At 44.3% G+C, this 15,359-nt stretch overlaps 2 protein-coding genes across 3 annotated transcripts in view; both read right to left on the minus strand.

Moving 5' to 3' along the window:
* The window catches only part of FNBP4 (formin binding protein 4), a 32,337-nt gene extending 29,649 nt beyond the window's left edge, over positions 1-2,688 (minus strand). The window contains 2 exon segments of the mRNA XM_070563855.1: positions 1,206-1,298; positions 2,290-2,688. Coding sequence (XP_070419956.1) covers positions 1,206-1,298; positions 2,290-2,515 — 319 coding nt within the window. The 5' untranslated portion in view covers positions 2,516-2,688.
* Positions 2,689-12,249: 9,561 nt separating this feature from the next.
* Positions 12,250-15,359, minus strand: part of NUP160 (nucleoporin 160) — a 45,718-nt gene continuing 42,608 nt past the window's right edge. For both annotated transcript variants that reach the window (XM_070563875.1, XM_070563876.1), the window contains 3 exons: positions 14,872-14,997; positions 13,889-13,993; positions 12,250-13,230 (listed from right to left, as the gene is read on the minus strand). In XM_070563875.1, coding sequence (XP_070419976.1) covers positions 13,141-13,230; positions 13,889-13,993; positions 14,872-14,997 — 321 coding nt within the window. In that variant the 3' untranslated portion in view covers positions 12,250-13,140. The remainder of the gene's footprint in view (positions 13,231-13,888; positions 13,994-14,871; positions 14,998-15,359) is intronic.

Raw genomic sequence — 15,359 nt, forward strand, 5'->3', positions numbered from 1 at the left:
GGCACATAAAGGCCTGAAGCACTGACTGACATAGCAATTGAGGATTTCTCCTGGGTCAGCCCGGTGGCGCAGTGGTTAAGTTTGCACGTTCCACTTTGGTGGCCCGGGGTTTGCTGGTTCGGATCCTGGGTGTGGATCTATGCACTGGTTGGCAAGCCATGCTGTGGCAGGCGTCCCACATATAAAGTAGAGGAAGATGGGTGTGGATGTTAGCTGAGGGCTAATCTTCCTCAGCAAAAAAGAGGAGGATTGGCGGGGGGTGTTAGCTCAGGGTTAATCTTCCTCCAAAAAAAAAAGGATTTTTCCTAGGAACATTTAAATTCTATCCACCTTACACGATTCTTAGAAGACTCAAATGAAATAATATATGCAGTTTACAAACACAAAATGGTATTTTCTAATTCTAAAATTTCTCTCTCAACTAAGTTTTAGCTTTTCTAACCTGCATTGGCTTTGTTTTTGTTTTTTTTAAGTGGCAAAAGGCAAATGGGGGGGGGGCAAGCATCTATTATTTCAGGTGTCATGTAGCACAAAAAGTAGCCCAAACTAAAAAGAATAACATTGTTACCAACTAAAGAACAGTTAGCATCAAAACATATTTTAATCTTTCAACATCTAAAGAGTAGCGAAAACTAACATTCTTGGCACTTGCTGTGTCAGAAATGTATATACATTGTTCAATTTAATCTTCAAAATACCTTTGGGCTGCAAAATCCCTTTTACAGACGCATGAGGCCCTGAAGTCTCAGAATGAACGCTAGAGTGGTGATTTGAACCCAGATTTGTCTATGAAACCACTACCGAAAATATTCCTCTGTGCTTAAGATTTAATAAGAGTAATTTTTACCTCCAAAACATTTGCCAGGTAATAACCAAAGCAGTGTGTTAGAAAAGAAATAGAATGAAAAGACATCTCTGGCGTTCCTGAAGAATGCCAAGCTCGTGGGGGAGCCAGGAAAGGAGTTACAAAATAGCACTAGGAGAAAAAAAAGAGTACAAAGTATTTTGGGTAGAAAGAAAAAGCAACCACAGATTTTACTGGTTAAAGTGTGCACCAACAAGCCCTCCCAAACAGAAAGATTTTAAGTTTCCATTTTCTGGGAGAAATATAAATTAGCAACACTGACACATTCGCCACTCTATATACAAACCTAAATATTGTAGAAAAGCATCAAAAAAACCAAACCAAAACAAAAAAACTATACCTGTTGCTTTCACGGCTGTGGGTCTGGCGGTCATGACTGGTTTTGGAGGATTCTGAACAACTCTGGGAATCTCCACCACCACTTCCTGTTCATCTGGATTTAACAAACGAACAAAAGAACACTACAGTCAGACCATGGGCCCGGGAAAACACTACAGGTGATAAAAACAATCCTCGATTTGCCCTTTCACATTTAGATTCCACCTACTGAAAAATAGCGTGGATAACCCATCCCTGACCCAAATAATTGGGAGATGATAAGCACAGTCAGAATCTTCCATTTGCCTACTGACTTTAAGAAGCTGAACAGTGCGTCTAGAAATTACATCTGAAATGATTCAAAGTTAAAACACACACACACAAACACACACACAAGAAATCTTCTCCAGGCTACCATCGGGCCTTTACAACAGGCACGGCTACCACTGTGTTTCCGCATGAGCTACCCAGGATGATTCTGTTAAGACCTGGAATGGTCGCAGCCTCCCCAGCGCAGGCCCCTGCCGCAGCATGGAACAGTTACTCTTGATCCAAGCACCATTCCGGGGAGAAACACACACGGGCTTGGGAACCCACGAGCCCCACGGCTCCAGGACTCGTTGGGGACACCCGCCCATTTGGAGTGCCTTACGCTTTGGCTGGCATACTAAGAGTCTGCTCGCTTCTAAAGGGTCCCTCCCAATTGCAACCAAAAAGAAGAGCAGATGACGTGCAGAAAAACCCAGGGTCCACTGTCACCCAGCCTCGGACGCGGAGACCCAGACTCTCGCCTGGACCCCCTAAGTTACGCGAACGCGCGCGCCGACACGGAGACGACCCGGGCGCCCGGGCAGCCCCAGCGGCAGAGATGGCGGCGCCTCTGGGTCGCTCTGGGCGGCGCACCCGGCCCCGCGGCGCCTTCCGCCGCGTCGGGGGCCACGGCCGTCCTCCCGCGGGCCCCCTCCACGCAGCAGGCCTCGGATGCGGACGCCGCCCGCCCCGGTTCCTCTTCCTCCCAGGGCCCTGCCCGACAGGCCTAGGCCGCAAGCCCCGAGCTCGAGTTTCGGCCTCCTCGCTGAGGCCCGCGGCCTCTCGCGCACCCTCACCTTCTGAAGGCGAGTCGTCCGGAGCCGCGGCGGCAGTAGTCACCGCGCTCGTCGTGCTCGGCGGCGCTGCCGCCGGGACTGGTTGGGTGGACGCCGCCGCCGTCGAGTCCGGCTCGGCGTCGGGTTCCGGCTCCGGGTCGCGGCCCGGCGTGCTGCTCCGGGGCCCCGGCGGAGAGAGCTGCAGGATGGGCCTGCGGCCGGGTACCGCCCGGGACTTCTTCCCCATCGCGAGCCCGAGCGCGAGCCGCGAGCGTCGGGCAGCCGAGAGGGGCGGGCGCTCGGCACGGCGCTGCGTAATCAATATTCATGCACCGCAACACCGCCTCCAGCGACGATCCGCTTTTAACCGGCCGAGCGCGCCTCCGCGCAAGCGCCTTGAGCCCCTCACGCCCTTCTGTCTCCTCCCCCCGCAAAAGAAGGGCGGGCTTTACCCACGGCGCTAGATGATTGGCTGTTTTGACCCATTGAAGGAGCCAGTAGCCAATGGAATAGGAAAAAGAGTGAGGTTCAAGCCAATAGGGCGGAAGGGCCTGGGTTTGAATGACTGCCCCAGTACGTCGCGCTCCTCCCCATGAGTTTCTTGCAGAGTCTTTTCTTTACCTCCTTGTCCTCCATCTTGTCCCTGTTCTTGGCTAGCTGTTCGTTGTTGTTTGTCTTCTAGGCAGTTGTGCTGCTTTCCCGACTCTTCCCCAAGGTTCGCCCTGGTTATTGTGGCTTACTTTGGATATAGCCCTGAACATTAACTAGAATAGTGGGTCTTTTATGCGTTTGCAAATTTTTTCTTACAGCACAAAGAGGATGTCTCATTATGTTGCTTATCAGCTGGAAAAAAATCACTATACTATACTGCACATGAGGGAAAAGCCTAAATTGTTGCGACGGGATACGGGAGCTTTCCCAGTCTGGCCCTCTGGTATTCTCAGCCGGCTTTCTTAGATTTATCTTCCTTTGGCAATCTCCCTCCCGGGCTCTCCTTTTTCCCACTCTGGAGCCAGCCACTTGGAGCATCATGGCTCTGACCTTGAATTCTTCACGCTAGTTGGCATTAGTACTGCATCACATGGCGAAATTTTTTTCATTCCTTAAGACCTAGTGCAGGCATTACCTCTTTGAACCTAGTGTCTGAATGCCAGCCCCTCCCCAGCACTTGACATCTTACTGTTGATAGCCATCTCCGCCTTCTAAGTTGAGCTTGAGAAGAAACCCAGTGGAGTCAACAGAATTGTAATAACTGTATGATGACAGGTGGTTGTTAGTCTTATCAGGGTGATCATTTTATAATATAAGTAAATGTCAAATCACTATATTGTACACCTGAAAGTAATATAATATTGTATGTCAGCTTCAATTTAAAAAAAAGAGGAGGAAGAAATTCAGTGATGTTATTTTTATATCCACAGTGGCTAACACAGTTCTTACTAGGGCATACTGATAATATCACACATTTATTGAGCACTTACTGTATCAGGCACTGTCTAAACACTTTACATGCAGAACTGCATTTGATTCTTAGAACCTTATAAGGTAGATATTATCCCTGATTTATAGATGAACCTTCAAATTGGCTGTTGGATGAAAAAGCCATGAAAGCAGTTGATGCAGGCTCAGCGAGCCAAGGAGTCAAAAGATTTCTTGGACTCTCAAGGTGTGGCAGTAGTGCTCTTTTATTCAGAGAATAGCATGGGGACAGGACCCACGGGCAGTGAAGAGCTGCAATGGGTTGAGGGTAGGACTAAATTTATAAGGCATAGGTATGTGAGTTATTTCTTTAGAAGACAAAGGAAAGATCACGTGAAAAAGTCATTAAAATGGTATCAGTGCAGGTAGGGTCTGGTGATTGGGTGGTCCAATAACTTTGGATAGGAATCAGGTCGGATCAGGTCACATCCTATGCTTCCCAGAGGATGATATAGATTGGTATGCAGGCCAGGATGCCTTGGGCTTCTCTCCCTGGGGCAGCCTTGATCCTCATCAGCAGTGACTTGTCTGTTTTCTTCCCTATGTATGAAATACACTTTCTGAAACATAAGCACTTGAAACTGGGTACCTGAGGGCTACTGTAGATATTCAATAAGAACATCATTGCCCTTCGACCCTGTTCCCAACACAGACGTGGATGAATCTTGTCAATTTGCTGTTTTCTTATTCAACCTCAGGGGTGACTCAGGGGTCTCAAGAATTTGTGAGCTTGTTTTGCAGAAAGAGAATGTCTTCAGAGAGGTTGCAATCACTGGATGACCAGCCCCCAGCTGCCGTTGATGCCCAGAAGTCAGGTTGCCCAAGAGCTTCTCCGGAGTGAAAGATTACCCCTTTGTTTCTCTGAAACTCATCCTGCCAAGCCCCTTCACTCTGTAAGCACCCCTCTGCTTTCTTCTCTTGTTAAGGCAGATTTGAGAGAGCTCATCCTCCTGCCTTCTCATTTTGGCCAGTTTGAATAAAGCCTTTCTACATCTCCCAGCACCGATGGCTCAGTGATTGGTTTACTGCACACTGGGCACGAGAACTTGAGAATAAGAGGTTCAGTATCACACTCAGAGTTTTTGAATGAATATATACAAACTTGAAATAAGTAGCAAGAGTTCTTTCCTTTTCTCGCCTATGGGAGGAACGTCTGGATTAGGGTGTCCTGAGATTAGACTTCCAAGATTTCTAAAAAATTAACAACTAGGAGGAGAGGGGAATTTGCTATTTTGAAGCCATTAGCAATTTTCTGATTTCTTTCTTTTTTTTAAAGATTGGCACTTGAGGGGCCAGCCCCGTGGCTGAGGGTTAAGTTCGCGCACTCCCCTTCAGTTGCCCAGGGTTTTGCTGGTTCAAATCCTGGGCACGGACATGGCACCGCTCTTCAGGCCATGCTGAGGCGGTATCCCATATGCCGCAACTAGAAGGATGCACAACTAAGAATATACAACTATGTACTGGGGGGCTTTGGGGAGAATAAGGAAAAATAAAATCTTTAAAAAAAAAGGATTAGCACCTGAGGGGCTGGGCTGGTGGCACAGTGGTTAAGTGCACACATTCTACTTCAGCAGCCTGGGGTTCGCCGATTCAGATGCTGGGTGCAGAAATGGCACTGCTTGGCAAAGCTTGCTGTGGTAGGTGTCCCACATAAAAAGTAGAGGAAGATGGCCACGCATGTTAGCTCAGGGCCAGTCTTCCTCAGCAAAAAGGAGGATTGGCAGCAGATGTTAGCTCATGGCTGATCTTCATAAATAAATAAATAAATAAATAAATAAAAATAAAGATTGACACCTGACCTAACAACTGTTACCAATCTTTTCTTTTTTTCTTCTTCTTCTTCTCCCCAAAGTCCCCCAGTACATAGTTGTATATTCTAGTTGTGAGTGCCTCTGGTTGTGCTATGTGGGACGCTGCCTCAGCATGGCCTGATGAGCAGTGCCATGTCCGCACCCAGGATCAGAACCAGCAAAACCCTGGGCCGCCAAAGTGGAACGTGCAAACTTAACCACTCGGCCATGGGGCCGGCCCCTGATTTATTTCTTGAAGGGAAAGGCATTGCAGTATGGTAGTTGTGCATGGGATACTGCTGTGCGTCAAACGTCTGGATTCAAAACCCAGCTGCAGCACCTTCCAGATGTGACTGGCCAAGTTTCTTAGCATCCCTAAACTTGTTTCTGCAATTGTAAAATGTGTTAGTAACAGTGTTCATAGGGTTGTTGTGAAGTTTAAATGAGATCATAGTTTTAAGCTCTTTGCCTTGCACCAGGAACAATATAAGCAATCATTACATGGTAGCTATTATTACTATTAACGAGCCTGTTGCTTACACAAAAGTCCAGATCCTATTATAAAACTGGCTGGAACCAAGTTGAGATTATGAGCTAAACCACGATGCATGGAAATGTGAAAAGCTGTTTGCTTTTGGAGAAACTTAAATTTCTAGAGGTGACTGTTATGTTTATATCCAGAGTTCTCAACCCTGCCTGTTCATAGAACCATCTGGAGAGCATTAAAGCAATATAAGAGGGCCCGGCCCCTTGTCATAGTGCTTAAGTCTGGCACACTCTACATCGGTGGCCTGGCTTTGTCAGTCCCAGGCATGGACCTACAATGCTCATCAGCCATGCTGTGGTGGTAATCCACATACAAAATAGAGGAAGATTGGCACAGGTGTCAGTTCAGGGTGAATCTTCCTTAAGCAGAAAAAGAGGAAGATAGGCAACAGATGTTAGCTCAGGGTGAATCTTCCTCAGCAAAAAAAAGAGACTTGTAAGCAAGCACTATAGCTTGAAAAAAAAAAAAGGCAATATAAGAATCTCAATCAGTTGGACTGGGAGTGAGAGTGCAAGGCCCATATCAATTTTTTTTTTAAAGATTTTATTTTTTTCCTTTTTCTCCCCAAAGCCCCCCGGTACATAGTTGTATATTCTTCATTGTGGGTCCTTCTAGTTGTGGCATGTGGGACGCTGCCTCAGTGTGGTTTGATGAGCAGTGCCATGTCCGCGCCCAGGATTTCACTGGTTCGAATCCTGGGCGCGGACATGGCATGGCTTATCAGGCCACACTGAGGCGACATCACACATACCACAACAAGAAGGACCCACAACTAAAATATGCAACTACATACCGGGCAGATTTGGGGAGAAAAACTGGAAAAAAAAAAAAAAAGCTCTTATATAACTCAACAACAAAAACACAAACAACCTGATCAAAAAACAGGCAGAGGATATGAACAGACATTTTCCCAAAGAAGATATACAGATGGCCAACAGGTACATGAAAAGATGTTCAACATCACTAATTGTTAGGGAAATGAAGATCAAAACTACCATAAGGGGCCAGCCCAGTAGTATAGCGGTTAATTCCGTGTGCTCCACTTCAGCAGCTTAGGGTTCACTGGTTCAGATCCTGGGCGCAGACCTACATACCACTCACCAAGCTGTGCTGTGGTGGCATCCCACATAGAAGAACTAGAAAGACTTACAACTGGGATATACAACTACGTACTGGGACTTGGGAGAGAGAGAGAAAAAAAGAGGAAGGTTGGCAACAGATGTTAGCTCAGGGCCAATCTTCCTCACCAAAACCAAAACCAAATACTACAATGAGATATCACCTTCCACTGGTCAGAATGGCTATAATTACTGAGACAAAAAATAACAAACGTCGGGGAGGATGTGGAGAGAAGGGAACCCTCATACCCTGCTGGTGGCAGTGTAAACTGGTGCAGCCGCTATGGAAAACAGTATGGAGATTTTTCAAAAAATTAAAAATAGAAATACCATATGACCCAGCCATCCCACTACTGGGTATTTATCCACAGAACTTGAAATAAACAATTCAGAGCCTCAAGCACCCCTATGTTCATTGCAGCACTATTCACAATAGCCCGGACGTGGAAGCAACCCAAGTGCCCATTGATTGATGATTGGATAGAGAAGATGTGGCATACATATACAACGGAATACTACTCAGCCATAAAAAAGACAAAATTGTCCTATTTGCAACAACATGGATGGACCTTGAGGGTATGATGATAAGTGAAATCAGCCAGACAGAGAAAGACAAACACCACCTGATTTCGCTGATATGTGGAAGACAAACGCACACAAGGAAAAGAGAACAGATTAGTGGTTACCAAAGGGGAAGGGGGATGGGGATGGGCAAAAGGGGTAAAGGGGCACATATATATGTCAATGGATAAAAATTAAACTACTGGTGGTGAGCACGATGCAATCTACACAGAAACTGATAAATAATACATACCTGAAATTACACAATGTTATAGACCATTACAACCTCAATAAAATGACTTTTTAAAAAAAGAAGTTCTTTGGGTTATTTTAATGCTTAGCCAGGGTTGAGAGCCACTGGCTTTAGAGGGAGACACGTTTTGCTGTTGTTGGCCTCAGAGAAGGTTTTAGGGATCTGGACCTGGAGTGGGCAACTTATGGCTAAATTAGGCCCACCTTTTAAAGGGTTGTAGAAACAATAAAACAAAGAATATGTGGCAGAGACCATATGTAGACTACAAAGACTAAACTATTTATTATCTGGCTTTTTATAGAAGAGTTTGCCTATGTCTAGACTCAGAGTGGGTAAACATGGTCAGAGTCACTCTCTGCAAAGAAAAATCAGGCCTGATCCTTGATTGCTAGGGACTTGAGCGTCTCTGGAATTACTGAGGTTTTTTGGTTGTGGTGATAATGTTATTTCAGTAAAACAAAATGATCAGGGCTGATGTTTGATAAGGAAAACCCGAGAACAATCATTTGAATAAACACGTATTTTCAAATATATTCAGTCATAATCATATGTGGTGCGTGATGTCTTTACTCCGGAGTTGAAGTTAATTTCAAAAGCTGACCTTCCTGAATCCCTTTTAAAGCTCTGGCTTTTGGGACTTTAAGCACCTGCAGGGGTGGACTGTCCACTCAAGTGTCAGCTTCCGTAGGGTGGAATGAAGTTTTATGTTTGCGTGTGTGTTGGTTTATCTAAATTTTGTCACTTATTTATTGTCTTACCCTCAGCTGGGCGTTCTTTGATCAATTCAATTCTGACGATAATCCCTGGGAGCTGGCATCAGACTGTCGGTTTAAAGGGCTTAGTCCCCTACAGGACGGTGATGAAAAGAAGTTTTCATGTATTGAGTTTCACAGGGAAGCCATTCTGGTTTAAATCTGATTCAGCCTAAAAGTTGTTTTTCCCAGAGCAGCCAGACTTATGGTCCACCAAACACGCATCTTACATCTGCTTCAAACCTTTTCCCAAAGCAAAGAAGGCACTCTTGAAAGAGGGATGAATGGCTCCCTTTCTCTGATGCCCATACCAGCACTTCTTTGAAGATAAGCTTTTCTTCCCAGAGAACCAAGGTCTCAGGTTGACCTGCTGTGTATGTGCTAAACTGCGGCAAAACAACTTGTGACTTTGGAAAAAAAATTGTATTCCTGACATGCTTGATGTGTGTTCTTTGTTCTGAAACGGTATATAACCACACTATAAACCATGCTTCCCCAGAGGGCTTTCTTCCCCGGGGAAGGGAGACCTTCCGGGCCAGTCCTCACGTTAGCTCATTAAGTAAATATCTTTCTTACTGATGGATTGGTTATTGATTATTTGCATTGACAACTGCTCTTACTTCAGAAGCCAGTCCAAGTGAGGTCCTCAGCCCACCCACACTTCTGACTGGCTATATAATCGAGGGTTCCCACGGCCTCAAGTTGGAGAGTTCTCTAGAACCATTCACAGAACTCAGGAAAGCGCCACTCCGTTCACTACTACAGTTTTGTTATAAAGGATATGCACAGGGTGGGCGAGTTCTGGGAGGAAGCACAGAGTTCCCGTGCTGCCTCCCTGTGGAGTCACGGCATGTCACCCTGCCAGCACACCTCTGTGTTCTCCAGCCAGGAAGCTCTATGCAGCCTTGGTGTCCAGTCCTTGCTGGGACTTCACTACATAGGATTGGTGGATTAAATTGTTGTCCACATGACTGTGATTGAATTCAGTCTCCAGCCCCCCTCGCCTGTCCCCCACTGTCCTCCCAGGAGGTTGGGCTGGCCCAAGGTTCCAACCATATAATCACCACCCCAGCATTGGTCTTCCTGGTGACCGGCTCCACTCTGAAGCTATCTAAGGGCCCCACCCAGAGTCTCCTTATTAGCATAACAAAGACTTCCATCACTCAGGAAATTACAAGGGTTTTTGAAGCTGTGTGCCAGAAAGCAGGGATGAGGACCAGATATTTTATCATACCACATTATTTGACCTTGTGTGTTTTAGGGAAGTTCATTTAAACCATGAAGCCTCATTTATTGGAATATCTACTTTTAGTCCATAGGGACTGGAATAGGTCATTTGAACAATAAACTGGCCTTTTGATGATAGAGTTTTGTGAAGACACAGAAAGGTATATTCTTATGGCTTGGGGTTAATGAGTTACTTATTACATTAAGGACTCTCTCAATATGAGAAAAAACAATAATATAGGACTGTCTTTGTTTTTAGGTACAAAATTGGAAAGAACTATGAAAATTAAAGGAAATTAGAAGTTTCTATAATACATACCGTATTCTAGTAGAAAAAATGTAGTACCAGGTTGAGGTAAATTAGATTAATTCTATTACTTAGAATGTGTTCACTGATAAGACTTTTCATTTGTTGGCTAATTAAATATAAATCCCACTTAAATTTACATTCCTCTTAGTGAGAAGAATGTTGGTATCAGCCACATGAGAGCAGGCAGGAACTAAGAGGCGGCCAACAGTAGAATCTGTGGGGATGGGCAGTCTCTGGTTTCTACAAACTTCCATTATCTTGTATCCAGTCTTTTGTTTTTTGAGGAAGATTAGCCCTGAGCTAACTGCTGCCAATCCTCCTCTTTTTGATGAGGAAGCCTGGCCGTGAGCTAACATCTGTGCTCATCCACCTCTACTTTATATGTGGGATGCCTACCACAGCATGGTGTGCCAAGTGATGCCATGTCCGCATCGGTGAACCCTGGGCCACAGAGAAGTGGAACGTGTGAACTTAACTGCCGCGCCAGCGGGCCAGCCCCTTGTATCCAGTTTTTAAGCTTTTTTTTCTCTACCCCTGAGTGATCAGTGAAGTTTTAGGAAACAACACAGGCCTGAACTTTGGGAGGGAATCAGAATGGGGAGAGGAGCCAGTAGTGAAATGGTGAGAGCTGACCCTTCGGGCTCTTGAGTTTTCCTGAGGAGGGCTGGCAGAGGTGACTAGACAGCGCCAAGATGGCTTTGCAGAGCAAATTAGCTTCCTTGGAAGGTCACAAAAATCAGTGATGCACTTAGTAGGGATGGGCACTATAAGACTCAGGGTGTCATAAATTCTATTATTAACAGAAATTATACCAATTTTCTTTTTGATTGTTTTTTGTTTTACTGAGGAAGATGAGCCCTGAGGTAACATCTGTGCCAATCTTCCTCCACTCTATATGTGGGCTGCCACCACACCACGGCTGACAAATAGTGTAGGTCCATGCCAGGGATCCTAAACCACGAACGTGGGCTGCCAAAGTGGAGTGCACTGAACCTAACCACTATGCCACGGGGCCAGCCCCAAAAATGATGCCAATTTTTATTGTAAGGACCTCATCAGTTACATTTTGTTAAATTATTTAAGAACTATGAAATTATGTTTTCCTCTAAGAGTCACACCCTTATTTAATGGTAGTTAAATACTAAAAGAGGAGGGAGTCGTTTTGGTCACATTTTGTAATCAGAAAATTGCCAGAGCTGGAAAAAGCAAGAAATAATGATGCTATTGTGGACTATTAAAACATCACATGGTCTAGAAAACAAAAACACAGACCCACAGTGGTGAGAAGAGTGAAGTGAAATAATGCGGGCACCTTCTGCTCTGGCTGGGAATCAAAGTGAGGAAGGGGGAAGAAAAAGGGCAGAAGAGCTGAGCTGGCTCCAGCGTGGGCTCTGGGCCTCGAACCAAAATAGTGGGGACAGGAAAAGCTGGGCAGGGTCTTGGGAACTGCCACCATGGAAACCACTGCTTTGATCAGCAACACCAATGGACAGGTTTCTGGAGCAGAGCCAGTCTCAAGCTACTTGTCCTTCAGAAATGGCTACAGCACAGTTTAATATTTTTCAGACTGTGGGTTATGATCCATTAGTCACTCATGAAAACATCAGCATACATAGTAAGTGAGGATACATATTTTGTGAAACCTTTCTTTTGGTTATATATAGGTCAAAATATATTTCTTACTACAGTTGGAAGCCACAGGTTTATGGAGCTAGGATGACAAGGACTCTCCTCGTCCCCAGTTGCAGCAAACACCTCATATTAATTACAGTGGAGCTAAAATGAAAAAAGAACCAATACTTCAATATCTACCAATAACAGTACCACAGGGAAACTCACATCGTTATATTTAAAATATATAATGTAAATATGGTATTGATAGTATAAAAATTAAAGGCTTATGAAAAACTCAAGAAAGGTCAAAGAGCATACAAGCAAGTAATATACAGATTGTTTCCTTCAAAGATAAATTTTAATATACAGAATAAAATCCAAGATTTTATTTTTCACCTTCCCCCAAATTTGTGCGGAATCAATGCTCTGAATCTGATCAGGAAAGTTTATATTTTGGTCCCATACATTATTAGACTAACTGTAGGATCAAGTCCAGCTTGATTATCATAAATCATAAAGTTAACGGAATTTACTTTGAAAATCTGTTACTTTTGTAGCTGATGGATTTCCAATATTTTCTTAGCTAAGAGTTTACTCAACTTTAGCCTCAGAATCAGATTCAAAATAAAATACCTTCTTTGACAGCTGGTCATCATTTTAGGCTTAATCTAAGCAAATTACTTAATACTTTATTGAAGGCCATACAAAAACTCCACAATAAATAATGAAAAGAGTACACAAAATCATTAGCCTCTGTTTGCAATACAGAAAATACATGTCAGTTCTGGAACAAAATAATTCCATTGTAATACAAAAAGTGACAGGACAGAATGAAAGGACTTGCAGTAACTGCTTTTGGTGGTCAGCTACAACAAGCCAACGACCATCAGCTATTTTGGACAGTGAAGGTGGGTTTTAATTTGCAGATAAAGAATGTCTTCGGTAGTTTAAAAAAATATAAACTCTAAAAAAGCTTGTGAATCATATACAAAAGCAGCTGTTTGAGACCAAGGTTGAAAATCAGAAATTGTGGGTTAGCACCGCCAGCAAGCACAGGTCCTGTGGCCTGTCGCCCTCCTCTCTCGTGCAGAATGCAGACTTGAATGTTATACACATCGCTCACAGGTATCAAAATCGGCCCGGAGGACAGGGTTCCTGCAGGGTAAAGTCCTAAGCCCCAAGAGGCACCACGCGGTTACAAAGGCTAGGCAACCGTCTGGATCACAGGTTCCGACGATATAATAAATCTCGTGTTGCCTTATCAACTTTTTGCTGGTAGTCATCCAGTTTGTCAAGTATTTTCTGGGACAGCTGTAGGAGAAAAGAAGAGAATCCTTACAGAACAGGTCAAGGACTGAAAAAGATTGAAGTTATTAATCACTTTGACTTCACCAACCATATTCCTTCTAATAAGGACGTTAGCCACGCTGCTTCATTTAATCACCGTTCAGTATAGCAGTCTGTCTACTGTGTGATTCAACTGATAAACCTGGACTTCTCTGTTATGCACAATATTCCAATCCTGTTTTCCTAATGAATTTTCTAAATATGCAAATCACACCACTTTTTTTTGCTGAGGAAGATTCGCCCTGAGCTAACATCTATGCCAATCTTTCTCTATTTTGTATGTGGGTTGCCACTACAGCATGGCCACGGATGAACGGTGTAGGTCTGCACCCAGGAACCAAACCTGGGCTGCTGAAGTGGAGTGTGCCAAGCTTAACCATTAGGCCACGGGGCCACCCCCACATCAGTATTTTTAATAAAAGCATTATCAGCTTTCTTCCCAGAACCACAGAGGCTACAACTGATTTAACTAATCATTTTCTAAAGGCATTCAGGCAGCATGTTAAGGGCAATAAATGGCTTCTGTCCTCCCCTTAATCCTCTTAAGAAATGAAGAGCAAGTTTTCAGGTGGAACTACCAGTGCAGGGGCTTATAGGACGCCTCATGAGAGGGTTCACTCACTGCAATGTTGTGACTGTTGGCACTGTTCTCTCCAAGAGCGTGGAGCAGCTGATCAATGGAAGAGTACGGGAGCCACACCATTGGGGCCGTTGCAGACAGTGGAAACTGAAGGGAAGAATACCTATTATTTGAAGACAATCTGAAAAGTGGACCATTTCTTCTGAGTAGTTACTTTTACAGGCCTCGATAACATAAAATGCTTTACCTATTCTTTTCACAATAAGAAACTGTGTGTGCACGCATGTACACACACACAAACTGGAAGCCCCCTGCTTCTCTTTTCAACCGGGGAACTTGTCCTTTTCTCAGTTAAAGCAAATGTGTTTTAAAATTCTTGTCAGCTCTTATCTTAAAGGAGCCCTAAGGCCTATTAAGGATAAACACAAAAAACTCTTCTCTGAATTGTCAACGAGTGACACTATTTCCAGTCTGAGATTTAGATTCAAATTATCTGGGGAAAAAAATTCAGAAAAGGAAGGCTCAACTTTCCAAATTCTGAATACTTTCCTGTGAGTTTAAGAGCTTGGCTCTGTAGTTAGCTAGACCTGGCTTTTAGACTGGCTCTTCTATTTACCATGTGAGCTCTGGCAACTTACTTAACCTCTGAGCCTGTTTCCTCATGGGTAAAAAGAAAGGATTAAAAGAGCTCCTCACAGGCTGCTGGCAGGATTAAAGGAGAAAACACTGGGAGAGACTCAGCACCATTCCTGCACACACCAAATCCCACGTGGTTCTTATTTCCCCCACTCCTGCAGATGCTAACTGAAGCCACATTCCTACGATGGGGAAAAATGAAATGTATTCTCATAAACAAGACACTAGAGACTCAGAGAGTGCCAGTGCCCTGAACTTGGAGAAAACTAGTTGTATAACTCCAAACAGTAAAGGTAAGTCCACTATGCTGCACTTCAATTGACTCTCAGACCCTCACCCTACTTAGTGTGACAATACAGACTCAAAAAGAAATGTGTGCACACACCTACCTCAATTCCGAAGTACTGATGTCCTTTCCCCAACACCGCATCCACGTATTCCGAAACCAAATCTACAGCTTCTTCTAAAAGGTCATAGTTCAAGTAGAGACGGAGCAACTCAGCAGCATCGACCTTCTGTAAAAAGTTGGTGATTAAGAGCATCTAGCTATTTCCATCTTAACTGGGCACTGACTTTACAGAGGATGCTGGGTGTTGAGTCCCTGGCGTTTACACTCCTCAATAAATAAATAAACGAGCGCCTTGGTTACTCCTCTGCATCTTGGGATAAGGGTTGGATTCCCCAGGGCCCAGACACCTCTGAGCACCTTGTGAGGCCCCATCTGTTAAGTGGCCTTACTCTACAGTGTTGTGATCTAAGACACATATTATCTTCTCTCTACTTCAGTTTCCACATTAGTTAAAGTCAACAAAGCTTCCCAGAAATACTGAGTACTAAAGAGACAATATATTTACATTCTCAGATATACATGAACGAT

The sequence above is a fragment of the Equus przewalskii genome, chromosome 11 (assembly GCF_037783145.1).
Source record: "Equus przewalskii isolate Varuska chromosome 11, EquPr2, whole genome shotgun sequence".
Lineage (NCBI taxonomy): Eukaryota > Metazoa > Chordata > Mammalia > Perissodactyla > Equidae > Equus > Equus przewalskii.